At 40.5% G+C, this 17,833-nt stretch overlaps 1 protein-coding gene across 1 annotated transcript in view; it reads right to left on the reverse strand.

Moving 5' to 3' along the window:
- The window catches only part of LOC147175556 (A disintegrin and metalloproteinase with thrombospondin motifs 20), a 104,475-nt gene that overhangs the window by 64,237 nt on the left and 22,405 nt on the right, over nt 1-17,833 (reverse strand). The window contains exons 5-11 of the mRNA XM_086074098.1: nt 14,451-14,534; nt 13,587-13,711; nt 13,476-13,516; nt 13,142-13,247; nt 8,264-8,410; nt 4,818-4,959; nt 3,577-3,681 (exon numbers count right to left, since the gene is read on the reverse strand). Coding sequence (XP_085930224.1) covers nt 3,577-3,681; nt 4,818-4,959; nt 8,264-8,410; nt 13,142-13,247; nt 13,476-13,516; nt 13,587-13,711; nt 14,451-14,534 — 750 coding nt within the window. The remainder of the gene's footprint in view (nt 1-3,576; nt 3,682-4,817; nt 4,960-8,263; nt 8,411-13,141; nt 13,248-13,475; nt 13,517-13,586; nt 13,712-14,450; nt 14,535-17,833) is intronic.

Below are 17,833 nucleotides of genomic sequence, written 5' to 3' on the forward strand. Positions count from 1 at the left end.
ACACACACACACTCTTACGTAAAGAGGGCCACCACAGGCACGTACGCGCAAAAAAATAATAATAATAAAAATAAGGCTGGATCCTTTTAAAGGTGATGGGGGAGTGGGGGGAGGGGGGGGGATTCAGAAGAAGAAAAGATACAGGGAGGGTTGGGGATGTGGGGGTTAATAAGGGGAGGGTGGTGGCGGTATTTATAGGCAACAAGTGATGGGATGCCCTCATTAATTCACGGCTCACTGAGCCAGATGACAGACATGCCGCCATGAGGTCATTACTCACTCCAGCACCCAGTGAGGGGGCTTGATGAGGGAGCGAGAGGGGTGGGGGTAGCAGAGTGCCCCACTTCAAAAAAACTGTAGAACAGACAATCTATTTCTTTGCGCTGGCCATCGATGGAGGACGTGCCGCAGTTTGGCACCCTAATTCCCCGGCGCGGTTTGTTTCATAAGCCGACGTTACAAACATCAGAGGAGGGGGGAAGGTGACCACGTAACAGTTGACCTGAGAAAGCTTTGGCCAAATAATCTAAAAGTCCTCAAGGGTGATACCACTGCTTCCTGAACGTCTAACAGCTGACGTCACTACTTGACAATGTGTTAGGGATGACTGGGTGAACGTGTAAACCGTTCTGGAGCTTCTGAATGATCTGGACCTGACTTGGAGCCAATCACAAGGAGGAGTCATGCCATATCAACTCACAAAACTCCTTTCAACTCTGAGTCACTTCAGCGCCCCCGTGGCAATTGGTGCTGGCCTCTCTCTGGTCAATTTTTCAGGTGAGCTGTCCCAAGTTTCAAACGCAAATTTACAAAAGAATTACCACGCGCTTGGGGCTCGTTGAATCAAACAAAACATGGCTTTTATGCAGTTCTAGCCCAGAGAGGCCATGTCTGTAATCCTCCTGGCCCTCTAGCTGCCTTCAAGTCCACACACGCACACACGCACACACACACCTTTGAGCCAAAGGCATGACCCGTGTCCCCGCACGGCCTTAGACCTGAACCTCATGACTTTTTGTAGCAAGAAGGAGATGTGTTCGAACATACGGCAGTTTAAAGAGGACATATGCAAAAATAACTCAGTTTCCAGGCATGCGGAGGCCCTCAAAAGACTCCCTCTCTTTTAATAGCATCATCTACATTTGACCTTTCAAAATGTCATCTCCCTCTATTGTCCCCCTCTCCCTCTTTTTTATTCACACGTGATAAGCTGTCACAATAAGCGTATGAATAGTTGAATCTCAGCCAGAAACATGAGGTCACAGTGACCTTTGACGGCCAAATGATAATGAACTCATCCATGCCACGTGTGGAAAGTCTCTGAAGATGAATGAACAAGGGGGAGAAGCGCACAGCTGCCACTTGCAGGCGTAGAAATATCGCAGAATATCTTTGTTTTATCTTCAAATGATGAGTTAACAACGATACTCATCAGTTTTGTTGTTTTTTGTAAAATCCTGAAACACTTAAATATCTTTTCAAATTCATCTTATAGCTTTATAAGGCGGCGGCATGGCTTGGTGGTAGAGTGGTGGTTTCACAACCCAGAAATTGTGGGTTTGATCCCATGCCATTGTGACCATGTCGAAGTATCCTTGAGCAAGATACTGAATTCCCCAGTTGTTCCTGATGCTGCGTCTTCAGTAGGTGAATGAGTAGTTAAATGTAAAGCGCTTTGAGGGCCTAGTAAGGTGGAAAAGCGCTATATAAATGATGTATCATCCTAAAAAAGTCCCGGTTTTGAGCCTTGTGACCCGAGTCTTGGCAGATTTCACCAACCCTATTGTTTTGTCCCGCTCTTACGCAGGTCCGGTCCCAGCATCCTGGTTTTTGGCCATGTGTATGTCACACAGTTGTCATAGTGATTCAATTAATGGAACATTTAGCCTTAATATTTTTATTTTATTGCTGTTCAAATATGAAACAGACTGCAACCTGAATTTTCAGACAAATAAATAAATGTTCATACAAATCTTACAGTGTATATGTACAAGTTTACTGATTAGTATTTTCTAAATTTGAGTTAAAATCACAATAGTCAATTTATAGATTCGTATCGGGATTAATCGGTATTGAATCGAATCGTGACCTATGAATCGTGATATGAATCGAATCGCCAGGTACTAGGCAATTCACACCCCTAATATATATATATATATATATATAAAGTGTATACGAGCTGTACATGTCTAATCTGTACGTATCGTTTACACAGTAGTAGTCTGCTTGCAAGATGGGAGGAGTAAGATGGCCGCCCCATCGCTTAAACGGCTTGCAGCGTGTATGGGCTATCGGCTATCCAGTAGTACATACAGTTCAGTGAGACGAACACAGGAGGTAGCTGCTGGGACACAGCAAAAAAGGTTGTGTAATGGTGAGTGCATTGCTTTGTTTAGCGCTGTTGAACCGTCAACCAAAATAGCGCTAAGCATCACACGGCTTCAACCTAATCAATGTTTAGACAGTCCCAATGAAGTTTAATCATCCATTCGAATGAGTTGGGTGCAAGTTAGGTCAAGGAGGTTTGATTACAGTCTTTTCAGAGCGTGTCTGCGCCATGCCACTGGTCATTACACTTTAGTGCAGTTGTTGTAGTTGGATTACGATGTTAGTCATCAACGGTTAACAGGAGATGCATGAAGACAAAGAAGAAGAAGAGGAAGGCGGACATGATACGTCGCCGAGATGGAAAAAGACTGCGAGAGGGCAGGAGGTCAAGGAGGGAAGAGAAGTCTCCCCTCCCTCGTTGAAGCACATCCTGAATACTAAACTCCCTAACGCGCCTCCTCCTGGCTCTCCTCCCGCAGGAGTGAGCTCCTTTGTGAGGGCTGCTGGCCTGGCTCTGTTACGGCCCTGACCGCTGACCCGCTCAGCCGCCGCTTAAAGAGGGTTTGGGGGTCACGGGTTCACCACAAGGTGACTCAACTGTGAACGGCCGAGCCGCGTCCTCTTTCAAAGGCGGCGGGTCTTCACCTTTCCCTCGCTTCTTTCTTCCGATCTTTCTCTCATTTTCTGCAACCTTCCCTCCTCCTCTTCGTTTCTTTTTTTCCACCTCACCTCAGCAACTGACCCGCCGTCTCAGCCCTAATTAGCATAGCACCCCAGGGCGAGGAGAACATGAAGGCTAATGGGGGTTGGGGCCTCCCGACAAATCGGAGGGGAAAAGAAAAGGGGTGGTCACCTGACTGGTTTACATAGAATCCTTCATGCAGAAACATGATCAAATGGGCCTTTTTCCTTTTTCCGGGGCTGGGCACATATTCTGGAAAATCAACTTTTTATTGGCTTGTATACAAATAGTTGGCTTTGTGGAATGTATGACCACCAATCAAGTGTGAAATGAAACAAGCTAGTAAATGTTTCGTATTCTGCCAAGTTCTCTTTTGCCTTGGTTCAGACCCTCAAAAACAGCATCATTTTTCTTTGCAAACAATGCATCGCCACGGCAATAGCGTGCAACAAGATAAAATGACTTGGGCTCGGACTTGGATGCGATCACATTTGATCAGGGCATCTCTTGGCCAAATGAAATTCCCATTGGAAAACAAAATCTTGATTTATTTATTTTGCACTCACCATTCCATGCCCACATTCAGTCCCGTCAGCCAGAGGCATGTGTTGTGTGCGACATCCTTTATGGTCTCCCTCTGCACTTGTACACCACAGCCTTTTACATTGTTTCTGGGTGAAAGAAATGCAATAAAAACAAATTAAAAACAACATACAAGTCATCTACAATTTGCCAGGTTTCCAACACAACCCAAAAGGCATTCCAGCCATGATTGAGGTTTTTAAAATTAAAAATCACAGGCAGCAGAGTCAAACTGTGCCTGTAAATGGTTTTCCTCTCATATCTTGGGATTAGGAGTAGCCCCTCGTTGCCCTTTGATGCAAAAATCGTGTCCAAAAATCTGACTTATAATTAGCCGCAGTGACACAAATGCTAGGGAGTGTACTACTAATATTTCATAAAATGTAATTAAAAACTAAAAAGAAATGAAAGTACAATGACAGTCATTATTTGTGATTTAAAAAAACAAATATAAGTAAATAAAATTAAAGTGTGAGGAATGTACATGATTATTACAACATAAAATAAATATACAAGAAGAAAATACATATTGAAAACAATTAAATTAGAACAGTTTTTTTTGCTAAAAAGAAAATAATTGCATTGTATATCTGATAATTCAAATAATTAAATTAAAAAAAATTATTTTATCAATAAAATAAATGAAGAATTAAATAAACCAAAAAGACATGTCAACTATAAAATTAAACATCATATTATACATACACTAAAATATTTTCTTAAAAAAAAAATCTCAAATAAAATATTTGTCTATTCAAATAAAATGTAATATACCGTTCAATTAAAAACAATTAAAAATGTTTTTTAAATATTGCATTAAAGTATTTTCATACCCTTTCTGATGAAACATCAACTTTAAAACTAGTTGAATGGTACCTTTGCCATGACCTGAGGGGGTCTGTATCATTTTTACTGGTACAAAGCAACTTTGAGGAGGATGGTAAGAAAACTACCACACAGAAATAGGATTTCACCAGCTGGAGTGAGCTAAGAAAACGACGCAATGCGCTTATCCTCATAGGAAATGTGGTCTGCCTTCAGACATAACAATACCGCTTTTGTCCATATGGCGTCGCCATAATCAACGTAAACTGAAAGTTCCTTAGTGTTGCTTTAACTTAAAATGATTGAAAATATAACTTACAATAAAATGAAATATATATATATATAACAACCCTGAGGATTTTTCACCCTTCTACTTGATTTACAGTACAATCACACTTACCATGTATGGGCAAATTTGGGAGCCAGGTCCAAACATGAGCTCACACTGTCTGTTGGCATTGTAGATTTGACCCGGAAGGAGGGTGGGCAGCTCATACGTCCTGCCTACAGGCTCATCCAAAAGGCACTCCCCATATCCAGTGCTGTGTTACATACAAAACAAAAGTCAAGTGAATGTATATCAAATTAGGCAAGTATACATGAGCATGGTTGGAGTTGTTGGAGTCAAGTGCAACAAAGCGTGTAGAACATCAGATTGGACTGAAAAGGCTCCGCTGTACATTTTATTGGGCGTATTTTGTGCGCTGAAGGCAAACAAGAGTATTTGGACTCGTAAAGCACCCGGATTAAATTGCCTCAATCCTTAACAGTGCCTGGATTATAGCGTAATGACAGACTGCTCTCTGTATGAACCCCTCCCTGAAACCACCAATGCACAAACACAGCTGGTATGAATGTATGCCGCCGCGTATAAAATCATCACTTGCCACTTGTGAAAAGGCCAAAGTCAAACACGCTAGGCTGCGGGGATCTACACTTTTTGTGGAGACGTCTCAAAAGGGGAAGCGAGGTGGATGAGGCATGTTATTACTCAACATGTCTGACACGACTAAAACCTCATCCTGGACGGAGAAGCTCAAACACCTGTGAGCACAAAGCAAAGACTGCCGTGACAGGACGGTGATTACGCAGGATTATCCTCGGCTAACATCACTTTGTGTTGGTCCTCTTTGATTTCCGTGCAGAATTATCCCTGCCAAAAAGGTTGGAGTTTTGAGAATTGTAGTAAAAATGATATCTAAAGTTATTTGTCCACAAATTAAGGATAATGTATGTTTAATTTGATCTTTTTCATTTATTATTTATTTATGAGCAAGTCGTTCTCGTTGGTTAAAATAGCATGTGGCTGGCATTTGCAGTCTGGACTCGAAAGGGTGAATCTCTGCTCAAGAAATCTGCCGTTTTAAATTGTAAAAAAAAAAGTATTCTTTAAAGCAGTTCCCAGACATTTAGATAATGAGAGATCAATTTACACTGGCACTTGTGTGCCACTTTTCCATTATTTATTAGCGATAAACAGCAGCACAAAAAAAGAAAGTCTTTTGAATGAGATCTTATTTATGCTAAAAAATAAATAAAATCCTGACTCCAGCAAAACTGAAGAAAATGTCAGGGAATGATACAGACAGACGCTCCCTTATAACCACATCTCTCAGCAGCTGTCAAACGGAACTAATATTATTACTGTGAATGCTGAGAGAGATAGAGAATGCAATTTTAACCTACTTTCTTTTTTTCGAAAAAAAAAATACTATCAGTAAGTCCACCACACCTGGCAGCCGTCGGGAGACATGAAAGCGGTTCCATCGTCATCGCATGACATTTGGAGATGGCGAATGTGTGCATGTCATAAAGAGATGGCGAAGAAAGTTCTACAGAAGACAGTGTTTGGATGTAGCACTTTAAGCAGTGCATGGCTGTTGGTAGTGTAGTGGTTCATATAGCTGGCGTGGGATTTTTTTCCTGCACAATCTGAGATGAAAACTAAACCTGGTTTAAAAAAACAAAAAACAAAAACAACTTATTGCATTTTTTTTTTAAATTCTGAATTCCAAATATTTCCTTGGTAATGTAGCTGTTCACATAGCTGACAGGGGAACCATTCCCTTTCATTGGGAATGATCGTATCCCTGAAGTTTGAGCTGAAAATATTCCTTCATGTCTGGTTGGACTCTAAACTAAATAGACAAAAATAAAGTGCATTTTTTTTTAAAAGTATAACATGGTCACACACATTGCTGACGATTGTGTAGTTTGTCACTGATCGCCTTTTTAAGACTTTTACATCCATAATTGGATTCAATCAATCGGCACCCAGCCAAGAATGGAATGAATGGTTTCTTTATGTCCAGTTGGACTCCAAATGACATTGCGGTGCTTTTTTGTTTTTTTGTTTCCCTCCAGCAACAGCGATGTCAAAAAGAGGATGTTTGAGAGATCTTTTGGGGGTTGCGGATTGAATTCGGGGCGAGAACGTGCGGTCAAAACATGGGCGTACTCGAACCAGGTGGACCCACAGGAGAAGTCTGAATCAATACCTGTCATTGTTAGCTTGAGAGCGACTTCAAAAAGAGCTCTCAAGGGTATTTCTCACCAGTGCACACTCAAGCTGTCGCCACACAAGCACATATGCTATTCAACAGGCTCGTGGGTGCTGCACAGAAATGAGAGAAACGCAAGAGATTCATGAAGACTCGTCTATGCGGGAATGTTCCTTGTTCTCAAAACCGCAACCAAATGGGATGCTCAACCTTATAAATGCAAATTGAGCATTTGCCTAAAAACGCCTTCCAAGATTCCACTGGTCAACAAGGCAGTTATTGGTGAATATTGACCACCATTGTTTAATGATGTCCATGGAGAAATATGTATTTTTTCAATTTACAATTACAATAATGTAGCTATCCCTGTTAGCAAAGCCTGCTATTATAAGATAATTAAATAGCATTAAAGTATGGATATTACAAGGCCAGCCATTAGCGTTAGCAGCTAATATTTTTTTTTGTCATAACTGGTAATCAAATGAATATTTTGTAGGTTGTTTCAAGTCCAAGGAGTGAGGTCAACTGCTTACGGATAGGCGCTAGTATTAGTCACAAGCAGAAGCCGCTAACTCACTAGCGGTCGGGTCGACTAGCTGTCTGCCTTTTGTGTTCTCGTTTATTAAAATGAGTAGTTTGAGAGTCCAGGTAGTGGGATCAGCTAAGTTATCAACTAGCAGTAGTCATTAATTTGCTAGCAATTGACTAGCTTGTTGCATCACTTCAGGAATTCAGTGGGATTGCCTGTCTTAGCTGGTAGTGTTAGCTGCTATCTGGCTAAGGATTTGACTAGCTAGCTGCCTTTTGCATCATTGCTCATTAAGAAATTTGTCATTTGTGAGTTTAAAAAACAGGCAATGGGGTCGACTGATAGCCTTAGCCGTTACTGAGCTAGTGGTTGAGTAACTATAGCTATCTTTAGCATCTTCACTTGTTGTCAAATGAGCAGTTTGTGAGGTTAAAGTCCAGACAGCTAGGTTGGCAAATAACGTTAGCAGCTAGCCAATGGGCTACTAGTCTGTTGCCTTTTGCATTGACACGTCAATGAACAATTCGCGAGTTTGAAATGCAAGGTGCGAGCTCAACAGCTAATGTTGCTAATGAGCTAGTAGTAGCCACTAATTATCTAACAGTTGATTATCTAGTTTTTGTTTTGCCTCAACTCTTGTTATTAAATGAGCAGTGTGTGAGTCTGAAGCCAGTCACTGGGGTCGGCCGCTAGCGTGAGCTGTTAATGGGCTAGTGGTAGCCGCTAATGAGCGAGATGTTTCTTAACTTGTTATCAAATGTGCAGTTTGTGAGTGTAAAGTCCAGGCAATAGGGTCGACTGCTATCGTGTACATACTCAAGGAACTCTGTGATGTACTTGCGGCTGCACTTGGACCACGACCACGGGTGGGTGTCATGATTGAGGGTGGGCGCCATGACATGATACTGGTGCTTCATGCCAGCCTCTCGACATTTGGGGTTGTCGTCATGAGGCATGTTGAACCTGGTAGAAAGAGAGATAGAGAGACAGTAAGGGACTGAGAAAATTGATGTAGACTTGTTGTTCTCAACTGGTGGGTCGGGACTGAAGTTGGTCACGGAGCCATTTTGGGTATTTGACGGACAGATAGTAAAAAAAATATATAGGGGGCCTCAGTTTGTAATGCTACCAGCATTTTGAGGTTACAGATGGTGTGCTAAAAAAGAATTTACGCTCCGCTTGTGCTGTATTTCAGCCTACTATGGGGTAGATGCCACGGACTTCCGATTTCCGGGTTTCACGCATCATCGTCGTTTCCGGCAACTGCTGGCCGCGTTCCAACACTCGCACCCCCACCCTTGCGCCCCCAACCGTTGGCGCAGGGCGTCTCAGCTCTCTGAAATGCTTCGGACAACTGAGACAGACACACTACACACTCGTATCTGTCGACGCAACCGAGGGCGGGAGCGCAAGTACTGGGACGCAACCAGGAACCGGAAAAAAAGATGATGCGTACAAATTCTATTTATAGTGCCACTGTAGCAGTGGCTACTGATCAATACTTATAACCATATCGAATTGAACATATGCAGATTAAATGGATTTAGATTTATATCACCTTGCATAATTGGCCAAATTATCTGGTATTTTTTTGTCTGTTGATCCACTAATCTCCGCTAATCCATTGGGATTTATGCTTTATTGGTCCCGCCGGAGCAAAATGAGCAACATTTTTGGCACGCAGACCTTTGACACATAAAATAAAACATATGCCAATGACAGAGTCGAAAAGAAAGATAGTGTACGTTCCCTGGCGGCTAATAAACACAAAACCAGAGACAATGTATATAAAACAAACGGCGCCGCCGTGCATCTGCAAATTAATGAGTTCATCCTGCTCGTCTGCTATTGGCAAGCTCACAAAGTCTATTTTCTTGATGATGTGCAGAATCCCGACCGGCCGCACTGCTCCTTGCATGCACGTGTGCGTGCGTGTATTTACACACAGCAGCCCCGCGCAGCTGTACGATGTCTGAGATGTTTACAACAGGATGTGGGTCAGCGCTGGCTGCAATGTCACACACACACACACACACACATACCCATACACCAGCACACAAACCTGAAGCATGGTTGGCAGGACGCCTCTGGCCCCCGAAAAGTTGGCCTAAAACCCGGGAAACAATTGAGCCTTTGCCACCGAATTAAGTTGAGCACACATAAATTATTCTTTTGGCTGATTCTGACAACATTCACACCGTCGCTGAAGTTCATGTGCAGCCGAGCGGTGCAGGCCGGGCACACACACACACACACACACACACACCCACACACAAATACTTGATGCGGTCTCCTGATGTGTGTATGTGTGTCGACGTGGATTTGCTTCACATGGATTTACAGCTCGAATAAGCATGCAGTCTTGAAGGCCTTGAAGAGATAAGAGGCTGTTAGTGTAATGAGGCCGTAAATCAGTCAGTGTTGTGCCCCCTCGGGGGACGAGTCAGATAGAAGAATCAATTGCAGCGGCGCAGCAGGCATTGAGTTGGAGGCATCGCCATGTCATTAGCACAAGTATGCGTTTAAAAATGCCCGCGGAGGCTACCTGGAATGTCTGCAAGTTTTTGAACGCGCTTCCAATGGGTGCGCCGCTCAGAAAGTTTGAATCAAATGACACATTATGATATTTTTACAGAAATTGAGAAGGTCCAGATCGAGTTCTATCATGCAGAAACAATCACACACGCACCTGCTCTCACGTCAAAGCCAAAATGGAAATGAATTGAGTTTTGTCGGATAAAAACGACAAGATTAGCGTTAGCTTCTGTTAGAGTAACTTGATTGAAATCGGAGAGATCAACCTCTTCCCAGGTTAGCTTAGCACTAACTAGCTACTACGACAGACATGACATGGATGGATTTAAAACTTTACCAAAAGCAAAAAAGAAAACGCCTTGGGTTCTACCGTTAGCGGGGAGAGATCCTGGAGGTTAAAGTAAGTTATTGTTAACTAAAAAAGGAGAACCTTCCATACCTTTGATGCAGCTGCATTCGTCAATCGGACACATTTGTACACTCAAAAAAGTGAATATAAAACTTGGTAAAGTGTTTTGGACCATTTATGGTGTTGATAAAGCGCTATATAAGTGCACTCGTTGGGGTGCCTGGCGATTAATTGCAATTAATTGCATGACTTCAATGGTTAACTCACGATTAATCACAAATTTTATATCTGTTCTAAATGTACAAAAACATTTTTTCTAAGTTTTCATACTCTTGTTAACATAAAAGTGGAAAGAAATGTTAAACTAGTAGAAATACATGATTATTTATTGCATTTGTAAGACAATGGTGCATTTTTCTTTTCATATTAACTCATTCATTGCCATTGACGGCAATAGACGTCAAAAATTCATTTTAACTATTTGTAGTTTAACATTTTTTCCCACTTTTGTTAACAAAAGTATGAAAACCTAGAATTTTTGGGGTGTCATGCGATTAATTACGTTTAAAAATTGTAATCGCCCGACGCCCCTAATTAAAAAAAATAATCTTAAAAAAAAAGAAGACATTATGAAATTTCATTTTCTATTTTTATTTTTAAAGAAAAGATTATTAAAAATTAGGGGCATCAGGCGATTACAATTTGTAATCGTTATTAATCGCATGACTTCACTAGTTAACTTACGATCAATCACAAATGTTATATCTGTTCTAAATGTACCCAAAAAAATCTTGTTACCAAAAATTGGGAAAAAAATGTTAAACTGATTAAAATAGTTAAAATGAATTCCTATAGCTGTTAATGGCAGTGAATGAGTTAAGAGCTATCTAATCTTCTGCACATTTTCAAAATTGTAAAATACAACTTAACCCCAGTTATATATGCATTATTATAAAATGTATTACGGCTAAATTTTGACGTGGACGTGTCTGCTGCGTTATGACTGGAATTTTCAAGTAAGGGGCAATAATTAATTGTGCGTTCAAAAAATAGTGGCGTTAAAAGGAACTGTACACTCAAAATTAACGCACTAATTTTGACACCCCTAATTTAAAAAAATTTGGACTATGACATGTTTTTCGACAAAAGTACAATTTATAACCCATTCGAATGGCTTGGTGGTTCAAATTTGTTTTAGCACAGTACAGTAGTCACTAAGCTTTTATGTGCCACGGATTGATTGCAACTCACCATTACGCTAATTGTCATTTCTCCTGTTCTTCCTATATTTGTTATATAACCATAAATCCAACGTAACCCAAAATTCCATCTACTTCAATTGATTGCCTTGTGTCCATTTTGTGTATTTACGATGCAAGACGTTTAACCCTGAATCTGATTAAGACCGACTATCAGCGCTGGGGGTCCTTACTGCCATCTGAGGAAAGCCTCCAATCCATTAGTGCAAATTGGGTCCCTAATCCTATGCAATGCTGTTGAGTGGCTCCCACTACCTGACACTGGCTTTCCCAGGCCCGCATTCACAGTCTTCGCGATTAAACACGCTGAGAAGACCGCGCCAACTGGCTCGCGCCAACTGACACGACAGCTGCTGAAACTTTAGCATAAAAAGATATGCAGACAGATATGGCTGCAGATTCTTTTGAGCCACTTTCATAACAACCAGGACTCTTCGATCTACGTCAACTAAAACCTGACAAGGATTATAGCCTAACATAATAAATGTATCCATGTTTTCCACCTGAGCTTTTGGATGATCCATGGAATTACTTTCCTTCAGAATTTAAATAATTTTCCAGATAATTAATAATGTAAAATAGAATATAATTAGTTTGTTGCAGGGGTTGAGTCTTCATCACAATTTTGAAATCCTACTGCGTAAGGCGGAAAAATGTGACAAAATAATCTACAGTTAGGGCTGCTCGATTATGAAGAAAATATTACTCACGGTCATTTTAGTAATAATTGAAATCACGATTAGGACGATCCTTTTTTTTGTACAAACCAAGAACATTTAAAAAAAAATATTAAGACAAATACAATTCTTTCAAACACTATTATCAAGCAAGTTCCTTTTGAATGAAACCAAATGAATTAAATTTGTTATTTTAAAATAAAAAAAGGTGCTAATGTATAACATTACACAACTCAAAATTAGTATTAATAATCTTTCTTTTCATTCTTTTTTACAATTATGATGCCTTTGTAATTGTGGAGTGCAATAATTGAAGTTGTAATTGAATTTTGATGAATTGCACAGTCATATCTATCGACAGCAACGATTTTGCTGTTTTTTCCCTCAACAACACATAATGCATGATTAAAATATGTCAACAAAATATTAGATTATTTAGTATAAAATTATATAAATATTGTTTACTATTGAGGTGGACATTTAGCCGACATTATTCCAATACGATTGAACATTAATTTAGTAAATAATGTTAATTAATCATTTTAATGATTTTTATTATGCCTGTGGCATTATGGGGAAAATGGATTGTATTGCAGACATAATAATAAATCCTAAAAATTACAAACATAAAGTGTAGCCACGTAAACATAAACGTAGTAAGTGACAGTGTGACGTGTTTAGCAATCACATATTGTTGAGCGCTAAGTAACTATTTTTATTGGATTTCCCGAGAGCTTTGTGTCACTCAAAGGGTTAACTCCTCAAGCTTTGGGCATGCAATTAAAAGTCAAGCTCTTTCTTTTCACTGTGTTTTGCACCTGTTTGTCTGCTCACTTTTGATAAGAAGACTTATGTGCATGCATTTGCAACTTACACATGGCCCAGCTCGTGAGCGATGGTGAAGGAGGCGCTAATTCCGTTTTCTTCGCTGATAGAACAGCTGCGGTACTGGTCGCACATGGTCCCCAGTTCTGCAAGGCCTGTAAACATGCAGACCCCATATATGACGTGCAACTATTTGGGGATAAACATGTGCTCCTTATGGTTGGTTCAACAATTAAAACGTTTGTTCCGTTAAGAGAGATTAACCCCGCTTGGGGTTAAATGTTATTAGCCATCTTGCCATAAACGCATTACTGCACAGTTTTATGAGCTTGGAGCGGAAAGTTAATTTTGGGGAAGGAAAAAAAAAAAAGGGAAAACCTTACCAAGAGTGTCACACTTGTCTTTTGCGCGGCATATATCTTCCCTAAGAGAGAAGAAAAAGATATTTCAATACGTTTTAGAGGAAAATGAGCGCTTCTCAGCAGCAAGTGTACCTGGTGATGAGGAGGGCGGTGTCGTGGTGAGAGGGGTGGCTGTCATCTTTGACGTTTTGCTTCTGCTGCCACGTGCAGAAGTTGTGCAAAGTGGTGGCGGCGTTGAAACTCACTGTGGGGCCATCCTGTTCGGAGGGAGACACCGTGAAATAGCCTTTATGGTTGCTATACAAACATTCATGCTAAACGCTAGGACATAGGTGTCCAAACTATGGCCTGGGGGCCGTTTATGGCCCACCTTCCATTTTAACTCAACATTTGCTCCTAAAAACGTATCAATTTGTTCTATTTTAAATAGTAACAGGCTCCCAAAGACGTATTTATACGTTGTTTTTTTTTTTTTTTTTTTTTTTTTGCTAGAGCATAGAGAAGAAGGCTTTGATGCAGCCTCTGAACTGAAAAGAATGCTTGAAGCAATTGTAGTTATTACAAAAATGGCCAGCAGGTGGCAGCAGAGTACAAGAGATCAACCGGGGCCATGTTGCAAAAAGCTCCTTTCCCCACTGTGTTAAACAGATTTGTGAATAATGATGAAACTTAGCTATATTCTAATTCTAATTTCTGCAAAACGGAAACTAATAGAAATCTACTTTTTTTCCTGATGAAAGAGGAGACACTAATCTTTCTTTTGGTAGGATCCATATTTTTATAGCAATAGAACACAATATTCTGTGGGCCTTGCAAAATCAGTCAAAATCCAGTAAATCAGCTGAGAGCGAAGGGGGTTGCTTCAATGAAAATGGTTGTGAGTGAATGAGGTAACTGATAAATTAATGTCAAAAAACGTAAAGGGGTCATTTCCTGTCTTGTTCTTTATTCAAGAGGCGTGACACGACAAAGCGGGCAGTGAAGTTCAAGGCCTACCTGTTCATTGTGGACGACGATCAACTTGACAATCAGGATGTTGATGAGGTTTCCCACGCTGGGGTCCTTGTACACTGCTGCTACCTGTAACAAAGACAAGGCACAGACAAAAAAAAATGCAAACCTCCAAAAACCTGAGCCGCTGTGCGCCTGGAATGTGAATAATACAAATAACAGTTCATTGGCGGCAACTTAACGAGCCTGATTTATAATAACCAGCGTCTTAAAAGCAAATTTCATTACCCCCAACAAACACCTTGAACACTGCGGCCGACTTAAAGCTCAGCATAGCTCGCCGGCCAAACATTCCCTCGCTCGTTTTCCCCTCCACTTGCCTCGCTCTACCGGTGCACCCCGTTACGGTCGGCAAGTGGTCTCCTGAGGCCGTGTGCAGCCTCCTGACAGGAACTCATTAGTACACTATAAACATTTAGCTGGTCTCAGCCCTGAGGGGGGGACGTAAACACGGCCCGGGTCTGTCTTTGCTCGCTCTTCATCCAGCCTTGCTCTGTGTGCCCTTAACATGAACGTAGAATGGATCCTTGAAGCTTGATTCAGATTTGGGCACCTATTTTCATTTTTTTTTTATAAAAAAAAAAGAGGTACATTTTCTGGTGCCAGGGTATGATTTTTTTGTAATTTTTTTTCTAAACTGTACCCACAGTTTAATAATCTGTTATCACCAGTTTACTAATATGTACAGATTACTAAACCTTGGTTACAGATTAGCCTGCGATTGACTGGCAACCAGTTCAGGGTGTACCCCGCCTACTGTCCGAAGCCCGCTGGGATAGGCTCCAGCACCTCCGCGACCTTTGTGAGGAATAAGAGGTTAGGAAAATGGATGGTTACAGATTTGCAAAAAATAAAAAAATAAAAATCATACCCTGGCACCAGTGGGGCTCCGTAGTATTGGTATCATAAAGGCCAAACACACACAAAAAAACAACAACCTTTCTTTGGTTTGGTTTTGTTTGTTTGTTTTTGCTTTATGGGGAAGTTTTTAGCATTTAGCCGTACCTTTGAATGTATTTGCAAGTATGCTCAAAAATATTTACAAGTACGTTCGCTTATACTTGCAAATACATATAAGCATATATGCATACATATACATTATAACGCATTTGCCAGTCCAAAATATTTACTCCACATAATAATAGTAATAATAAAAAAGGTATTGGCAGTTCCATACTACAAAAGAGGCTTAAAAAAAAAAACTTCCCCTGTGTTCTTCTTCTCTTAACACCGTACACTTGAGACTGCTCCATCTTTCTTTTGCAATAAATATCATTAAAAGCCAAAGAAAAAGCTAAACTTGTGCGCCCTAGTCATTATAAACCATCCCATACAAAAACCTTGATGTTAAGCAAACTCAAGAATGACACGGTTAAATATGATCCAAATACCTTCGTCAGCAGCTAAAAGTCTTCCTGGATCAGCACCAATGAGCTATTTCTACGAAGGTGCCTTGTTTTATGACTCCACTGGGAGTATGCGTCTACGTTGTTGGCCCGTTCATGTAAAGACTGGCAGAAGTCATGTTGGGACGTCGAACTTCATCACATTTGCTGATACCTGATTGGTGCCTCTTTAGAGACAACAATCATTACTCGTTTACTCAAGTTAATGAGGGGGACGTTCTGCTTTGACCCGGGACCAGCTACCTCTTCATTACTCAATTTTAACGTCTCTCACATTGATCAGCTTACAAGCCACTTGTTTCATGTCAAGTACTGACGTTAAGTGCTGAGTCAATAGGAATGGCCATTTGACTAAATTAACTTGATTAACCATGGGGAACAGGCAGCACAGCGGACTTAGAGTTAGAACATCTGCCTCGTCGTTTTTAGGGTCAGGTTTGGAATGGCTTGCTGTGTGGTTTGCGTGCTCTCCCTGTGCTTGAGTGGGCTTCCTACAATATTCCCAAAACGTGCATGTTTAGTTGTTGCTCAGGTCTTAGGCACCAACCAATCCCAGCTCAGCTTCAGAAAAATGGTGAGCTGTGATTGGTCGTTGCATGAGCCCTGAGCAACAGGGATGTCATCTTAAGTCGACAGCAAATGGCAAAATGGCCGCTCCCTGAGATGGATAAAAACGGCTGGATTTTGCTGCATAACTCATACTCCACAAATGTAACATTAATCAGAATGTCATGTTTCGACTAGGGAAGTCAAACTCACTATTATTGTCAAGAAATGTTTAAGGCTGACTTCCACTTGAACTAATTTGCTCCCAAAACGTATAAATACATTCTATTTTAAATGTTTTATGTGTCCCAAAGACGTATATAATATAACAAATGTTATGTTTTTTTTTTAATATGCTACAGCATACAAAAGACTTTGATGCAGCCTCTCAACTGCAAAGATTGGTTGAAGAAATGGTAGTTAATACACAAATGGCCAGTAGGTGGCAAACCAAGCAAAGGACATAAACCAGGGCCATGTTGAAAAAAATAAGTTAATTACTCACATTTCTGAATAGATTTGTGAATAGTGATGCAACTTAGCTATATTCGAATGCTAATTGCAGCAAAACAGAAACAGATAGAAATATACTTTTTTTTCCTGATGAAAGCAGAGACTCTAATCTTTTAGTAGGTTCCATGTTTTTGTAGCAATAGAACAGAATATTCTGTGGGCCTTGCAAAATCACTCAAAATCCAGTAAACCAGACGGGAGTGAAGGGGATTGCTTCTGTGAAAATGGCTGGGAGTGAATGAGGTAAACGCCACAACAGAGTTGGCACACAGCTAACCCAGCACTAAAATTCAGCCTTCCTAACCCACTCCCAAAAAAATCTAAATAACAAATTTAGTGCTGCCATTGATAAAGAAGACCACGCTATTCTTTTAATTAAGTAGAACAAAATATTTGGCTGGCCTCTTTCCATCGTTACGCTGATGATATGCAGCTCTGTGCCTCCTGATGTCACAAGTCCATCGGGTGCTCTTTTAAACTGCATTTAGGACATCAAATGGTGGAGAACTTTTAACAGCTTAACCAGGACAAAACTCAGTCAAAACTCATCAGTCCTGAGGCCCAGAGAGAGAAACTCTTAACCAAAGTTCAAGAAATATCCCTCAAGTGAGAAACCTGGGTGTTATTCTAGATTCTGAGCTCACTTTTGTACCGCACATGCATTAAAAATTCAACAAACATAGCCAGACTCAGAGAAAGTCTTTGCTTTTTTTTTTTTTTTTTTTAAATAATGTGAATCACTTTGAGTTGCATTGTCATATTTGAAAAGTGCTCTACAAATAAAGTTTGATTGATTGATCGATCTTACTAAAAATATCTAAACCTGTGATTCTCAAAGATCCAACTTGTCTACAAAAAAATCAAAAAAATCCAAGAAAGCCCATTTAGTGCATAATTCTGTTG

Source organism: Leptonotus elevatus, chromosome 4 (genome assembly GCF_054856555.1).
Source record: "Leptonotus elevatus isolate MCC_2025b chromosome 4, RoL_Lele_1.0, whole genome shotgun sequence".
Classification (NCBI taxonomy): domain Eukaryota; kingdom Metazoa; phylum Chordata; class Actinopteri; order Syngnathiformes; family Syngnathidae; genus Leptonotus; species Leptonotus elevatus.